Source organism: Pimephales promelas, chromosome 6, assembly GCF_988280905.1.
Source record: "Pimephales promelas chromosome 6, fPimPro1.hap1.1, whole genome shotgun sequence".
NCBI classification, from domain to species: Eukaryota; Metazoa; Chordata; class Actinopteri; order Cypriniformes; family Leuciscidae; genus Pimephales; species Pimephales promelas.
The window spans coordinates 4,786,215-4,801,949 of NC_142774.1; the positions used below are offsets into that span (position 1 = coordinate 4,786,215).

Below are 15,735 nucleotides of genomic sequence, written 5' to 3' on the forward strand. Positions count from 1 at the left end.
ACGATGTTTGATTCACAATCTCACTGAATATAATAGCTTGAAGTTGAAATGAAGTACTTTTGCTTTGACACGTCCTGCAGTGTGACATTTTACACTATTTTAAAGTGGATTTTGCAATTATTTATATTTAGAATGCAGCTTTTATGACGTCACATTAAAAGACCACACGGAATAATTATCACAAAACAGGAAGAGGGGTCAAGAGTTGTGAAACGGTTATTATATGACCTCAGTTACACACTTCCATGTATGTATTTATATAAATTGTAAAAACCCCAGACACGATGCGTTCATTAACTACACAAAAGCGTTGTCATTAATGGGTAACTTTTCAGTTATCCGCACTAGTGATGCAGAAAGTCCAAGAAACATGTCAACAGAATGCTCTTCCCGTATCTTCCGAAGATTAAGAATATGCGAACCGGACACAAACCGGACACAACTGTGCTATACATTTCATTCTGCAGGATTTCTAGGACATTTCATCTATTGAATTGCTAAGATATGTCTTGCTCAGTATCTTCATTCAAGGCCGATGCAGTCCTGAGTTGTGTCTAAGTGTTGCCTTCATTTCTCTGAGGTCCTGATGACCTGGAGAGTAGATATATTTTTACTCAAACTTCATTTAGTTGACATTTTAGATTTGGTTTGTCATCCCTGCTGGGAAGAAAAAAAAACTTACACAAGTCAAATCAAGTTTGCAATCAATTAAACATGCTGAACACAAACCTGGCCAGAATGTGGGACCATCTTAAACCAGTAAATCATCAAGTCTTTTTTTTTTTTCAGAAGGGATGTCAGATTATGAAATGTACCTATAAAAAAATGGTAATTGACAATAACTTTGACTCTGACATAGGCCTGGTTTCACAGACAGGGTTTAGATTAAGCCAGGATTAGGCCTTGGTTGAATTAAGTAGCTTTTATAAACATACATTTAAAGAAAACAAAACAATGGCACAGCATATTTAAAATAAGTCAGTGCATGTTGCTTTCAGTTTAAACAGCCCCAACATGCATTTTAGTCTGAGACTAGCCTATCTTAAGCCTGGACTGTGAAACCGGGGTTAAATGTCTTAAAGGAGTAGTTCACTTTTCAAAAAACTTTTGCTGATAATTTACTCACCCCCATGTCATCCAAGATGTCCATGTCTTTCTTTCTTCAGTCAAAAAGAAATTAAGGTTTTTGATGAAAACATTCCAGGATTTTTCTCCATGTAATGGACTTCAATGGGAACCAAACGGTTCAAGGTCCAAAAGACACTTTCAGTGCAAACTGAAGCGAAACGATCGCTCATTTAAAAAAAAAAAAAACAAAGTTTAAGTTTTATAAGCTCAAATGGTCGCCTTGCTCTGTTTCTTTTTCCGAGTCAATTCGTTCGTTTCGTTCGTTGAATGAACCAAATGACTTGGAAAAAGATTAGTTCATTTTGATGAACAAGCTCGAACAGGAGAGTCACGAACGTGCGTCACAGAACAGAGCAAGGCGACTATTTGAGCTTATAAAACTTAAACTTTTTTTTTTTAAATGAGCGATCGTTTCGCTTGATAAGACCCTTATTCATCGTCTGGAATCGTTTAAAGCCCTTTGAACAGTTTGCACTGAAAGTGTCTTTTGGACCTTGAACCGTTTGGTTACCAGTAAAGTCCATTATATGGAGGAAAATGCTGGAATGTTTTCATCAAAAACCTTAATTTCTTTTCATGGACATCTTGGATTACATGGGGGTGCGTAAATTATCAGCAAAAGTTTTATCAAAAGTGAACTACTCTTTTAATAAAATAATCGAGTGTGGACTCCAATTATAATCAGTTAAGCCTGTACTAACACTGTGCAATCCCTATTTCAGACAGGCAGATAATATAATTAATATTACATGAATAATATTTGTTGTATAAACGTATACAGCGCGTAACGTATAATGCGTAAAATAAAGTGAAAAAACGGCGGCGTTGCCCTTTTAAGAGCTGTTTTGGGTCCGCACGTGCGTTCCATATATGGAGGCTCGAACACAAACAGCAGCGCTTTCCTGACCGACAGTAACCTCGCGCATCGCTCTCGCTATAAAAGGATGGAGGAGAGGAAAAAAGTCCGTCCATAGAGAACAAAACACGACCAGTACAATATCGCCGTGAGAGCGTTAAAACAGCCGTTTCTCTTCTCGCCTTAAAAGGATTTACAGTTTAGGGCTATATGAAATAAGGAATAATCATTTCGGAGCAAGCAAAAACGGTGAGCAAAATGTTGTTTCATTATTTTTTTGAGCAGTGATATCGTGTTAATTAATTTTTTTCACTAATTCATTGATACACACTATTGCGCTTACTAATTCAGTCAGTTGTTGTTGTTGTTGCTTCACAACAAATGACGTGCTTTTTATCGTAAACATTTGGTGAGTGAGTTCATTGTGATGCATTGAAAGCTTCGTGGCAGTTATGCTGAAAACTGATTACAATTGTTTTATCGTTTACTTATCGTGACACGTAAACATATGCATATTGTAAGCCCATACTCTGTTGTTTTTCTTCGACGTTTGCACAGTCGTGTCTTTTGTAAACACTTGATGCGCTGGGATGTATTAAAGCTTCGTGGCAGCTATTCGTTTTGAAAAGGTCTGTATGATTGACAACAATTTTCATTCGTAAGCTAGTGGAGTTGTGACAACTTGAAGAGACAGTTGAACAAAGAAGACTGTAAATGCTCATCGCTTCAGCAACCGAGTCTGCGCGAAATGACCGAGAGTAACCTCTTCTCTGCGGAACAATGAAAAGAGCTCTTCAACTCTTCTGCATCTTTAACACATCGTGATTATACGCATATTTGGTGGCAAAAAAACACCATTAAAAGTCTAGAGTTCGGTTTATTTTCGTATTTTGCTCCACAAAAGTAATTCGTGGCGATTATTGTATTGTAAACAAATGTATGTTGCCCTTACATCATCTTTCTTGGACATGTTTTGAATCCGTCGTGATGGACGGGATTGATTTATCTTGCTTTAAGTGCGAACTGGGTCTAAAACATATGATATTTGGTGTGTATGTGCAAGAATTTGTTGGCTTTGGAGCTGCGAGGCGAGAGAAGCGATTGATGAAGAAAATGGTAAACAAGGGGGAAAATAAGAAAAATAACGCGTCCACTAGGGACGCTCTTATGATGTTATGTATGAAAAACAAAAGCATAAGAATCGCATTACCTCAGACAGATCCGTATCTGCACAAACACTATAAAAATATGAAAGATTTTACACATAGGCTACCAATCAATGATACAGGTCTTTAGACAGAGGTGAAGGCAAATATTGGCAATGATACAAGGAGAAAATGAATAGAAATGTAGAAGAATAGTTGCTTTCATCCTTTTTTAAATGCATGTTTTATGGGTTTCTTACCAAATGCAGCAAAATGGCTTCTTGTATGCTGGTTATGCCAGTCAGTGCCACACTGTCTCAGATTTGATGGACAAAAGTTTTAAAAATTAAACAAATAAATATAATTAAATATTTTTAGTAGTAGCAGTATTTTTTAAGATAAATTAACAGATCCAAAGGGTAAAAAAAATGACACGTCATGCCATTCACTCTAATTTAGCCTTGACTCATACATTTTCTCAGAAATTATGACTTTTAATTTAACGCATTAATAGACAATTTAATCAAAACACCAGCAGGACATCGTGATTTATGGTTTAGTTCATTATGAAACATACCAACCCACACACCGGCTCTGTTCTGTTTCCTCTCACAGCTTGAAGTTTTCTGATAACAAAAGAAAGCGAAAAGAACAGATAAGTCTTCAACACAAATGCCAAAACTTTGTGTTTGAATTATTATTTTCCCTTGCTTAAACCTAACTTAAAGTAGGCATGAAACGGAAATTGCGGTAGTCTTTTCTATGCTGTCTGAGTGAAATTGCTTCTCGAACAAGACAAAATGTAGGGCAAAACTAGGGTGCTTTGTCCCGCATCCCTCAAAACGTAAACAATGTCGCGCATTTCAAAATAAAATCGTGCTAAACAATGCGATTAGCATTTAAAAATCCATTTGCGCAGCCATCGTGTTGTAGCTAGACTAGGGAAATAACTTGCTTCCCATAATTCCCTCTGATGATGACAACTGTGTGGACACAGTTCTTCTTGAAGACATGTACTAGATAACATCCTTATTAAACCTGCCAGATCCAACAACAACACAAAAAATACAAGTTTGAGATACACTGAATCTGGTAACATTTATTGTTTCCATAGTCTAATACTACTTAAAGGAGTGGTTCACTTTTGAAAAAAAACTTTTGCTGATAATTTACTCACCCCCATGTCATCCAAGATGTCCATGTCTTTCTTTCTTCAGTCGAAAAGAAATTAATGTTTTTATGAAAACATTCCAGGATTTTCTCCATATAATGGCCTTCAATGGGAACCAAACGGTTCAAGGTCCAAAAGACACTTTCAGTGCAGCTTCAAAGGGCTTTAAACGACACCAGATGATGAATAAGGGTCTTATCAAGGACCCTTCGAGTCATGACTCGAAAAAAGATTTGTTCATTTTGATGAACGAGTTCGAACAGGAGAGTCACGAGCGCGCATCACAGAAGAGAGAAAGGTCACATTTGTGCTTATAAAACATAAACTTTGTTATTTATTCTTGAAATGAGCGATCGTTTCGCTTGATAAGACCCTTATTCATCGTCTGGTGTCATTTAAAGCCCTTTGAACAGTTTGCACTGAAACTGTCTTTTGGACCTTGAACCTTTTGGTTCCCATTGAAGTCCATTATATGGAGAAAAATCCTGGAATGTTTTCATCAAAAACCTTAATTTCTTTTCGACTGAAGAAAGAATGACATGGACATCTTGGATGACATGGGGGTGAGTAAATTATCGGCAAAAGTTTTTTTTAAAGTGAACTACTCCTTTAAGGACATTTTTTACATAGCCTGTTAGTCATTATATTTAGTTGACAAAATGAGTCCAATAAATCACATTGTATCACTCAAAGCAAACTGAATGCCAGTCTGTCTGTCACAATTAACGATTTAAAACGTTATCGTCCAACGTGATGGCAAACAGACTTCCCAACTAATGGGAATAAACTAAATTTATCTCTTTACACCGTGTCCCGCATTGTCCCGCAAAATTTACATCCGCTGTCCTGCAACAGAGTAAGGTCACCCTCGATTTTGTCCATTGGGAATTGATTGGACGGTTGTGGTTTGCTATTGGTTGATCTCATGTGAGTGACAGGTTTCTCCGCCCTCACAGCAGTAAAGTGGATGGTAACAAGACGGTGCGGAAAGGATTATGAATCAAAAGCACAAATAAATAATTTATAACAAACACTGATATTCCATTAAAAAAGACTTTAATCGCTGATTATAAATGAATGCATTTTGTCAGTAAAACTGTCCAAATGCCTTTTGTTGTCTCAGTTATGTTGACTCCTTCCTTTTCTGCCCCAATTCTCCAAATCCAATCTTAAACCGGTTGAAATGTTAGTAGTTGAATGTTTACTCGTCCTAATGTCTATGTTTACTTTTTAATGCAACTCTCAGTCAGTGGTGATGATGTCACAGCACCCATATTATAAAGTCCACCTCAGATAAAGCTGGCATGAGGCACTTGACCTGTATTTGTGCGTCCCACAGATTGACTGAATAGAGCTTGGCATCATTATCTTTACACCTCTTTTCTTGACAGTTGCCAGAGGCGGCGCGGACAGTGTGGAGCCGTGGCAAGATGGCATTCTCCACTCAGTTGGGCTTACTGTTGTGGAAGAACTTCACTTTCCGACGGAGACAGACTGTAAGTTCATACCAAATACATTGAGATTTTAACGCATCACTAATCAATCAGTTACTGAATGCAACAATCAAAATGCATTTCAAAGCAGCAAAACAAGTGCCTTTTGTAGCATATGGAGTCCCTAGGCTCCCATTTTTCTGTACGGGGACATCTGTGAGGTTCTGGAGGTCACCAACCCCCACAAGCATTGAAAGAAATGAATAAATACATAAGTAAAAAGACAATTTGTGGATTTGCGTATATACTCTTTATTGTGTGGCAAGTTGCCGTTGAACAAACTGTAAAGTAGTTGTTATTTATGTACTTGCGTCTCAACTTTCCTTTTGAACAGACACGGAAATGCAAATTTGGAGCTTAAATGGTTGTAATTCAAGAACGCTTTAGAATATATACGAAAGATTGGTCTCGTTTTAAAGAAGACATTTGGAAGTCAAATAAATTAAGAAAGTGAAATTTAATTATTCATATTTTATATAAATATATTTTTTCAAAACCTGGGCGACTCTAAAACTGCAAAAAAAAAAAAAATCTGAACAAGTTGTGTTTCAAATTTTAGGTTGATATCTCAAAAAATGAGCTTTCTGTGAGATTTTGTTTGGGCGCAGTACCGTTCTCTTCCACTAGGGCACAACCAGACTGCCCATATAAGGGCGCCTACATGTGTTTTGAGTGATATGAACCATTATTTTCACACAATTTTCATACAATTTATGAAGTAGAGATCCTATTTAGAAGTAACATGGCAGATTTTGATATGAATTCAACCTCTAAGAAACATGAAAATAACAAGTATGTGCGTAATAGCTCGCTGCCACCTCACAAATGGTGAATCTATAATTTTTTTCTTTATATTTAAAAAAACATTCAGACTTTTTTTTATAAAATAATTGAATGGATGCAATCCATTGAACAAACTGAGGTTTCTACCCTTCTTTCGTGATTTTTCATGTTCATCACTATTTCTTTTTTTTTTTCTTTTCATTTCCTTTTCCTCTTCAGAACATGGTCATTGATAATAGAGCATATCCAAACAAAAAATAATAAAAACAAAATCTCAGCATGTTCAAAAGAGAAGAAAAAGAATATAGAAAAAAAAGGAGAAGGAAGAAGCTAACTTATTTCAAAATAAAGGTCTGAACACGCCTTAGTAGTATGAAAATATTCTTGTTGCAAATTGATAAATTAGGGCTCCTCTGTTATATATTTTGAAAATCAATCACCAAATATGGAAACTAGAAAATGATATATAGTTTATCAAGATTAGTTTAGGTTTAAGTATAGGATATTACTGTTTTAAAAATGAAATGGATTTGGGCCCACCGGTGGGCCCGTGACACTTAACAGGAGTCCAGAAAGAGAATGCACCTCAAAAACTGATTAAATGATCATGATATTTGTACGGACACGACGGCACATGAATGTCTGAACAGGAGGTTCACATGCCTCGTCAGCAGGAAGTCCAACAACCGTCACGATAAACAGGATTTTCCTGACTTCCCTAGAATAATTCATTCAGTGAACAGCAGTGAAGTTGTGTAAAGTTTAAACAAATAAGTGTGTCCTTTCTTTTCCAGATTCAGCTTCTGATTGAGATAATATGGCCGCTCTTCATCTTCTTCATCTTGATATCTGTCAGAATCTATTACCCTCCCTACGAGCAACATGAATGTAAGTGGCCTAAGATGGGCCAACAAACACACAACCAATCATTTACAACAACAGAATGAGATGTGTAGCTCAGGTTAGAACGTGTTTTTTTTTGTCCAATACACCAAACTGTGAATCTAAACTAAATTGCACTGAAAATATTTCACTTTCATTATATTGTTCTAAAGCCTATTTGTAGTAATGCAGTATGTTTGCACTGTCAGTTTAAAATGGTCTTAAAAAATATATTTTATTTAATGTCCCGTGTCATGCTGCCTTACTTCATTCATGTGTCAATATTTGCTCCACTTTGGAAATCACACTGTTCCCAGAGGAGGTCAAGGACAGCAAAACAGCTCCAAGAACCGCATGAAATTTGATATATCACAAGATCTCCGAAACACAGTTTTCTTGCAGTGTTTTAGAATAACTAAATGTTAGCTTTTTTTAGTTGGTTAGAAAGATAGAAACACCTTTCAAACAAAGGGAAAGAATTATAAGAGTAAAGAATATTTGCAATAAAGAGATATAAAGTGTAATCCTGTTCATGTGCATAGATAGTGTAGAAGACATAACCTTTAATGAACTCTTTATTGACCTAACATAAAACTACTTTTGAATATCCAAAAAATCCTTTAAAGTTAACATGACTTGCTATGGAACAAGCTACATCATTACCATTTTTACAATTACATCATTACCGCATGGCACAAGCTGATTGGCCTCTGCTGATCCTGCAGCCAATGAGATTGCTTGCTCAACATTTGAATAGTCTGGTTCAGTGTTTGCTGAGTTACTCTGAAACCCTCCTCCTCCCCAGCTCCACCTGCCCAGATCTGATGATATATTCATATCTGTCTTTTTTATGCAGTAGCAAGTCCATACTTGCAATAATCAACAGCAGCAGAGTAGCAGATCTAGTTCACCAAGACCAAATACATCAACATATCATCAATAACATGCTAAAATTAGTCCAAGAGTTGTCATGACTGAACTAAAAATAATAATTTACTGTATCGCATTGTGTGTGATTAGTCTGTGCGTGTTACTCCACATTATTGGGGCTGTCAAACGATTAATCGCATCCAAAATAAAAGTTTGTGCTTACATAATATATGTGTGTGCACTGTGTATAATTATTTTAAATACACACACATGCTTGTATATATTTCATGCATGTACTGTATATAGATTTATATATAATTTATATTATATAAATAACATTTTTTTTTCTTAAATATACATGCATGTGTGTGTATTTATATATACAAAATAATTATACACAGTGCACCCACATATATTATGTAAACACAAACTTTTATTTTGGATGCGATTAATCGTGATTAATCGTTTGACAGCCCTGCAAATTATGAATGTTTTATTCCATTAAACACTTCAGATTCAGATTGAAAATGGCATTTCATTTGTTGTAAATCTGATTGCTTTGTCTGATTATTGCAGGCCACTTTCCCAATAAGGCCATGCCCTCTGCGGGCACTTTACCATGGGTGCAGGGCATCATCTGCAATGCCAACAACCCTTGTTTCCGCTACCCCACGCCTGGAGAGACGCCCGGAGTGGTGGGGAACTTCAATGACTCCATGTAAGTCAATCAAGATTTGGGCCTGCATTGGATTTTACAGTACTTTAACACGCTTTTAATTATGTGAGTGTCGCTTTCGTCATTTACAGCATCTCCCGACTGTTCATCGATGCCAAGAAAATCCTCCTCTACAGCCAACAAGACAAGAGCTTCGAAGGTTTTAAAGGACTCGTCCGGGCCTTGAGAAAACTGCAGAGGAACACTGAAGGTCTGGCACCTTTCACAACATTTGGTTTTGTGGTAATTTAAATGTTGTACTTTATAATAAGTACACTATCGTTCAAAAGTTTGGGGTCGGTGCTCGTCAAGGCTGCATTAATTTGATCAGAAATGCAGTAAAAAAAACTGTAATATTGTCAAATGTAAACATTTGTCGTACGATCCTTGAGAAATCATTCCTATATGATGATTTGAAACCTTTCTTATTACTATTATCAATGTTTAAAGCAGTTTATTTTTGTGGAAACCTGATACTTTTTAAAGTCTTTACTGTGTTTTTGGATCAATTTAATGTGTCCTTGCTGAACAAAGTAATCGTTTCTTGAAAAAAATATTGTTCTGACCCCAAACTTTCGAACAGTGGCGTATGTGACCAAAAACAGCATTGTTATTGGTTCAATTTGTTGTTAGTACTAAGTATTGTACTAAAAGACTGGAATCGTGATAATCTTTAGGGTTTCCTTCACTACCGGCGTTGAGTTACTGATCTGGCAAGACAACAATGGTTGATTCTCATAAATTGCTTACTGCAGTTGTCCAATGTGGTTGCAAAAGTGTTTTGCTATGTGGTTTGCTAAGGGTGTTTCAGGTGGTTGCTTTGTTGCCCTGTACAAATATTATGTTCTGTGCCGATCCTATTTACCCATTTTTCAAGGTGTTTCAATGGACATTTGCAGGCGATACTTAGACTGATAACTCACTGTAAGGGTTGATGAGAGAGACTTGTGGGAGTTGATACTCACAGCTGACGGCATTTAATTAATGTTCCCGGAGGAGCTGCTGTTTGCATCTGGGGCTTGAGGAATAGGATGCTTGCTTTTCCCAGCGTGGATTAGCAAGCCTCAAGAGTCAATGGTTAAAGATGATCATTTTATGCCACAGAGACACTGTTTCATCAGTGTGCTCTTTTTGAGGATATAGGAATGTTCTGCTGGGGAAGAGTGAGGTTTGATAACTATGGAAGCTTGTGTCCGCCACTGAATATAAAAATAAAATAAATGATTGTGACTTTATTTCACAATTCTGACTTTATTTCTCAGAATTGCGAGATATAAAGTCAGAATTGCGTGATATAAAGTCAGAATTGCGAGATATAAAGTCAGAATTGGGTGATATAAAGTCAGAATTGCGTGATATAAAGTCGCAATTGCGAGTTATAATGTCAGAATTGCGAGATATAAAGTCAGAATTATTTTTTCTGAGAAAAAAAGACAGAAGTGCGACTTTTTATCTCACAATTTGGACTTTTTTTCTCACAATTGCGAGTTTACATCTCGCAATTCTGACTTTATAACACGTAATTGCGAGTTTATATGTTGAAATTTTGACATCTTTTCTCAGAATTGTGAGATATAAACTCGCAATTGCGACTTATCAGGCCAATTCTAAGCGGAAAAAAAGACCAACTTTTTCCCCCTCAGAATAGTTTAAATCTCACAATTCTGACTTTTTATCTCGTAATTATGACTTTTATAACTCGTAATTCTGACTTTTATAACTCACAATTCTGACTTTATATCTTGCAATTCTGACTTTTTATCTCACAATTATGACTTTATAACTCGTAATTCTGACTTTATAACTCACAATTCTGACTTTATATCTTGCAATTCTGACTTTTTATCTCGCAATTATGACTTTATAACTCGTAATTCTGACTTTATAACTCACAATTCTGACTTTATATCTTGCAATTCTGACTTTTTATCTCACAATTATGACTTTATAACTCGTAATTCTGACTTTATAACTCACAATTCTGACTTTATATCTTGCAATTCTGACTTTTTATCTCGCAATTATGACTTTATAACTCGTAATTCTGACTTTATAACTCACAATTCTGACTTTATATCTTGCAATTCTGACTTTTTATCTCACAATTATGACTTTATAACTCGTAATTCTGACTTTATAACTCACAATTCTGACTTTTTATCTCGTAATTATGACTTTATAACTCGTAATTCTGACTTTATATCTTGCAATTCTGACTTTTTATCTCACAATTATGACTTTATAACTCGTAATTCTGACTTTATAACTCACAATTCTGACTTTATAACTCACAATTATGACTTTATAACTCACAATTCTGACTTTATAACTCACAATTCTGACTTTATATCACCCAATTCTGACTTTATAACTCACAATTCTGACTTTATATCTCGCAATTGCGACTTTATATCTCGCAATTCTGACTTTATATCTCGCAATTGCGACTTTATATCACCCAATTCTGACTTTATATCTCGCAATTGCGACTTTATATCATGCAATTCTGACTTAATATCTCACAATTCTGACTTTCCATCTCGCAATTGTGAGAAAAAAAGTCAGAATTGTGAGATAAAAAGTCGCAATTACCTTTTATATTTTTCATTCTATGGCGGAAACAAGCTTCCTTAGGTAACTCGTCCCATCTGGTTAAAACTGCTCTGAGGTTTTGTAAAGGAGAGTTAAACGGTTTGAGGTGATGCTATAGCAAAGAAAAAAATCGCTTGGGTGTGAACACAAAAAACGCGTTGAAAAACGAATACGAATGATATAACGCGCGCTGATATTCAGCTCAACATCTCAATAATCTAAGCATTTGTTTTATAGCTCTATACTCTTACTCTATGTCAGTAATTTCCACTGGCTGCTTTTACTTGTCCTTGAGAAACAAAGTTTGATGCCGGTATGAAACGAACATAAAAAAAGCATTTTTGTTCAAGCACCCCCTGAATCTTTTACAGCTCATTTCCCAAGGACCTTTCCAGAATAGTAAAGAAAAAAGTGAAAAGTGTGGTGATTTCAGAGATCTGGCTGGGGAATGAATGACCTGTAGTGACCCCAGAGGAGGGAGACTGACTCAAACCAGTTCATATGATGATGAACATTCGGGAGGCACAATGAGCTCTGTGGTGGAGAACACTGCTCTACTCACTTCTGCCTTTTGTTTTCCCTCCGGCTTTCACTGTGGACATCTTGCACTCGGATCATGAACTCGGAGTTGAGAGCTAAATGGACGGTTGTCTTGTGACTGTAACGCAACGGCATTACCTCACTCGCTTTATCATTGAGTTAGGAAGTGCTGTCATACTTATCACAATGTTCTGAATGACACCCTTTATTAGAAATGATAATATTCACGGTGCAATTGTGAATCACTGGTTAATTCAAAACAGCAATTAACCAGTGTTAGTCATCATGATTGAGACGTTATCAAACTCATATATAAGCTTTGTATATTTATATATATCATGCTGACTAATACACTCTCAGAAAAAAAGGTACAAAAGCTGTCACTGGGGCTGTACCTTTTCAAAAGGTAAACTTTTGTCTATTTTAAGTGTTAATATGTACATTTTAGGTGCTAAAATGTACATTTTAGGTGTTAATATGTTCATTTTAGGTGTTAATATGTACATTTTAGGTGCTAAAAAGTACATTTTAGTTGTTAATATGTACATTTTATGTCCTAATATGTACATTTTAGGCGCAAATATGTCCATTTTAGGTCCTAATATGTTCATTTTAGGTGCTAATATGTACATTTTAGGTGCTAATATGTATATTTTAAGTGCTAATATGTACATTTTAAGTGTTAATATGTACATTTCAGGAGCTAAGTACATTTTAGGTGGTAATATGTACATTTTAGCTACAAATATGTACATTTTAGGTGCTAATATATACATTTTAGGTGCTGAAATGTACCACTAAGGTACCAATATGCAGCCTTTGGGTACAAAAGTGCACCTTTTGAAAAAAAGTACAGCCCCAGTGACAGCTTTTGTACCTTTTTTTCTGAGAGTGTATATATTTCAAAGTAGTTTGCTTAATTTTGTATTTAATGACGGGTTTTCTTTTTCTCCTAGGATTCAAGCTGAAGGACTTCCTCCATGATAATGAAACGTTGTCTGAGTTTCTCGAGAAAAATGCTACCCTGCCCAAGCATGCTGTGAGACAGATAGTGGAGGCTAACGTCAACTTGGAGAAGGTAAATTAATTCACCAAATTAAAACAACCAAATCATTAAAAAAAAGAGCATCAACACACATCAAGTACATTTTTTAGTTTGTCCTCCTGGTGTTGTTTTTACACGTCATGTATCCTGAGACCGTTATGTAACACTTATGCTGGCTCGTACAGATATGATGCGATGTGTTTTTCAAAACATGTGATCATATGCTCACATCCCGTGCGGATGACCTTGGTGTATTGGGATAGGAGTCGATCGGGCAGATGTTACACATGATGGATGTCCTTCGCACAGCTGTACTGAGAGAGCAGTGCACGTGCGTTTATGATGTGTGTGTGTGTGTGGAGTCACATGACAGAGCTCTGGCCAGAGAGCAATTCCTGGAAAACTGAGACAGGGCGAGCTATTCTCTCCACCTCCGACAAATGTGCTGCGAGATACAGGCCACTTTGACGACACTACTTCCGCTTTCTTAAAATATTCCCAGCGCTACATCTATCATAGATTCATTGTTTATGGATTCTTTAAAACAATGGCCCCAGAAAGACATTTAAACTGTATAACGTTTAATGCATTCAAAACAGTCGGCTAACATTTAACAACCAAAAAGTGTTGAAATACTTCTGATCTTCATTATGAACATCAAATATGTTTTATATATAGTTTAAAACAAACTTGAAGCTTATTTAGCTTTATCTTATTTGTGCTATCCTTCTTTAAATACTACTAATATACATCTATATTGTATACTCACCACATGATTTCACATAAATAAAATTCATGCATTTTTTAAGTGAAATAGGGACCCGGTTTTTGAAAGAAAATAATACTTTTATTCAGCTATGTATTAAATTGATACAAAAGTAAAGACATTTAGAATGTTAAAAATGCATAAAAATCCCGCCTCACACTCACGCCATTGGTTGAGCGAGAGGGGTTTGCCTGGTTACTATCAGTTTATTCTGCAACACCAAAATGGAGATATGAAGCATCTTCAAATCGACTTAAAAACACTTTCATTCATGCTATTTATTCATATTCACATGGCATTTTCTTGGTTGTGCACCTCGCAAATATGAGCATTTAGCTTGATTTGACATTAGGATCACTAGACACTAGGGTCAGTGTTTTAGTTTCACCTGCTTGTGATCCTACAGGTGCTCATTAAAGGGTTCGGAGTTCATCTTAGAGACCTGTGCAATACCACATCTCTGGAGGATTTCGTGACCATTGCCGACAAGAACGTGTCTCAGCTGACGCAAAACATCATCTGTCAATCATCTGCTGAATGGCTGAATGACGCGGAGAACAACTTCCTGTCCAACTTGGACTTCCTGAAGCCGATACGGGTGAGTAAATACAGCTGTTAAATAATAACATTTACATAGGACTAGGGTTGGGTATCGTTTGAATTTGAACGATTCTGATTCCGATTCCGATTCCTTGTTTCGATTCCGGTTCCTAACGATTCTCGATTCCGATTCTTTTAAGAGGCAGGGTCAAAAAAGTTTAGCTAACCTTGCTAACCAATGTCTTTCTGATGGAAATACTCCTTCTGTAAAAATACTCCTTTTGTCACAAATTTTGCATTTTGCCGAGATTTCGTTATTTTTAGAAAAGTGAAGCCACACTTTGGATCGCCGACGTAAGGTACTCATGTTCGACTCACGTGGTTATGCCAACACTTCCGGTAGACGCTTCTTCGTTGGTGGTGTTCAGCGGTTTCTTCTTCCGCTCTGCGGACTGTGAATATCGAAAATTAGGAATCGAAATTTTAACTTTTGAACGATTCCAGGAAAAACGAAAAGTTAGTCTCGGTTCCAATCGGTACTCGATTCTCGATACCCAACCCTACATAGGACACAGTTTTTATTTAGTTAATTCATTGACGTTAAATGATGAATGTTAAAATGTTAATGATTTTTTATGTCCCATGTGTTAACTTGCTTACTGGACTGCAATAAACTGCAGTGAACTTTGTCAGGTCTTCAATCTCAACAGAATAACATTGTGGTCACATAATGGCCACTTTTACATAATTTGTTTTTGTAAATGGGAATAATTATTTCAGCATATTTGTGCATGAAAAGGGAGCCGCCGTGACCATCAGCCAAGATAATTCACATATTGATGTCTTTGTGTATGTTCGCTTAGACTGAGTGTTTTCTTTGTTTTTGAGTAATGAGATTTCAAGATGCCTGGTCGCTACTATCTTTGCACGGCAATTTAGTTATGCAAGCAAGGGGACAGTGAGATCTTTGACATGTTTCCTCTAAATCACGACAGAATAGCCCATAGTAACTGCTTAAAACATGAAAGTTGCTTAATGTCTTGACATGTGTTTTACTGTTTCCGTGAACACACATACACTTCTACAGTAAAAACCACAGAGAAAAACACGAAGAAAGGTCACATTGCTTGGTTTTAAGTGCATTTTGAGGAAAAAAAAGAAGATTTTTGGTAGTTATATCTCTTAATTAAATATAAAGTTTAAGTTGTA

General features: G+C 36.2%; 1 protein-coding gene across 2 annotated transcripts in view; it reads left to right on the plus strand.

Moving 5' to 3' along the window:
- The first annotated feature begins 2,052 nt into the window (after positions 1-2,052).
- The window catches only part of abca1a (ATP binding cassette subfamily A member 1a), a 50,141-nt gene continuing 36,458 nt past the window's right edge, over positions 2,053-15,735 (plus strand). Inside the window, exons 1-7 of one of the 2 annotated variants that reach the window (XM_039685443.2) lie at positions 2,053-2,233; positions 5,692-5,796; positions 7,371-7,464; positions 8,905-9,046; positions 9,136-9,254; positions 13,132-13,253; positions 14,393-14,584. In XM_039685443.2, coding sequence (XP_039541377.2) covers positions 5,731-5,796; positions 7,371-7,464; positions 8,905-9,046; positions 9,136-9,254; positions 13,132-13,253; positions 14,393-14,584 — 735 coding nt within the window. In that variant the 5' untranslated portion in view covers positions 2,053-2,233; positions 5,692-5,730. The remainder of the gene's footprint in view (positions 2,234-5,691; positions 5,797-7,370; positions 7,465-8,904; positions 9,047-9,135; positions 9,255-13,131; positions 13,254-14,392; positions 14,585-15,735) is intronic. The other variant, XM_039685435.2, reaches the window with a different exon arrangement.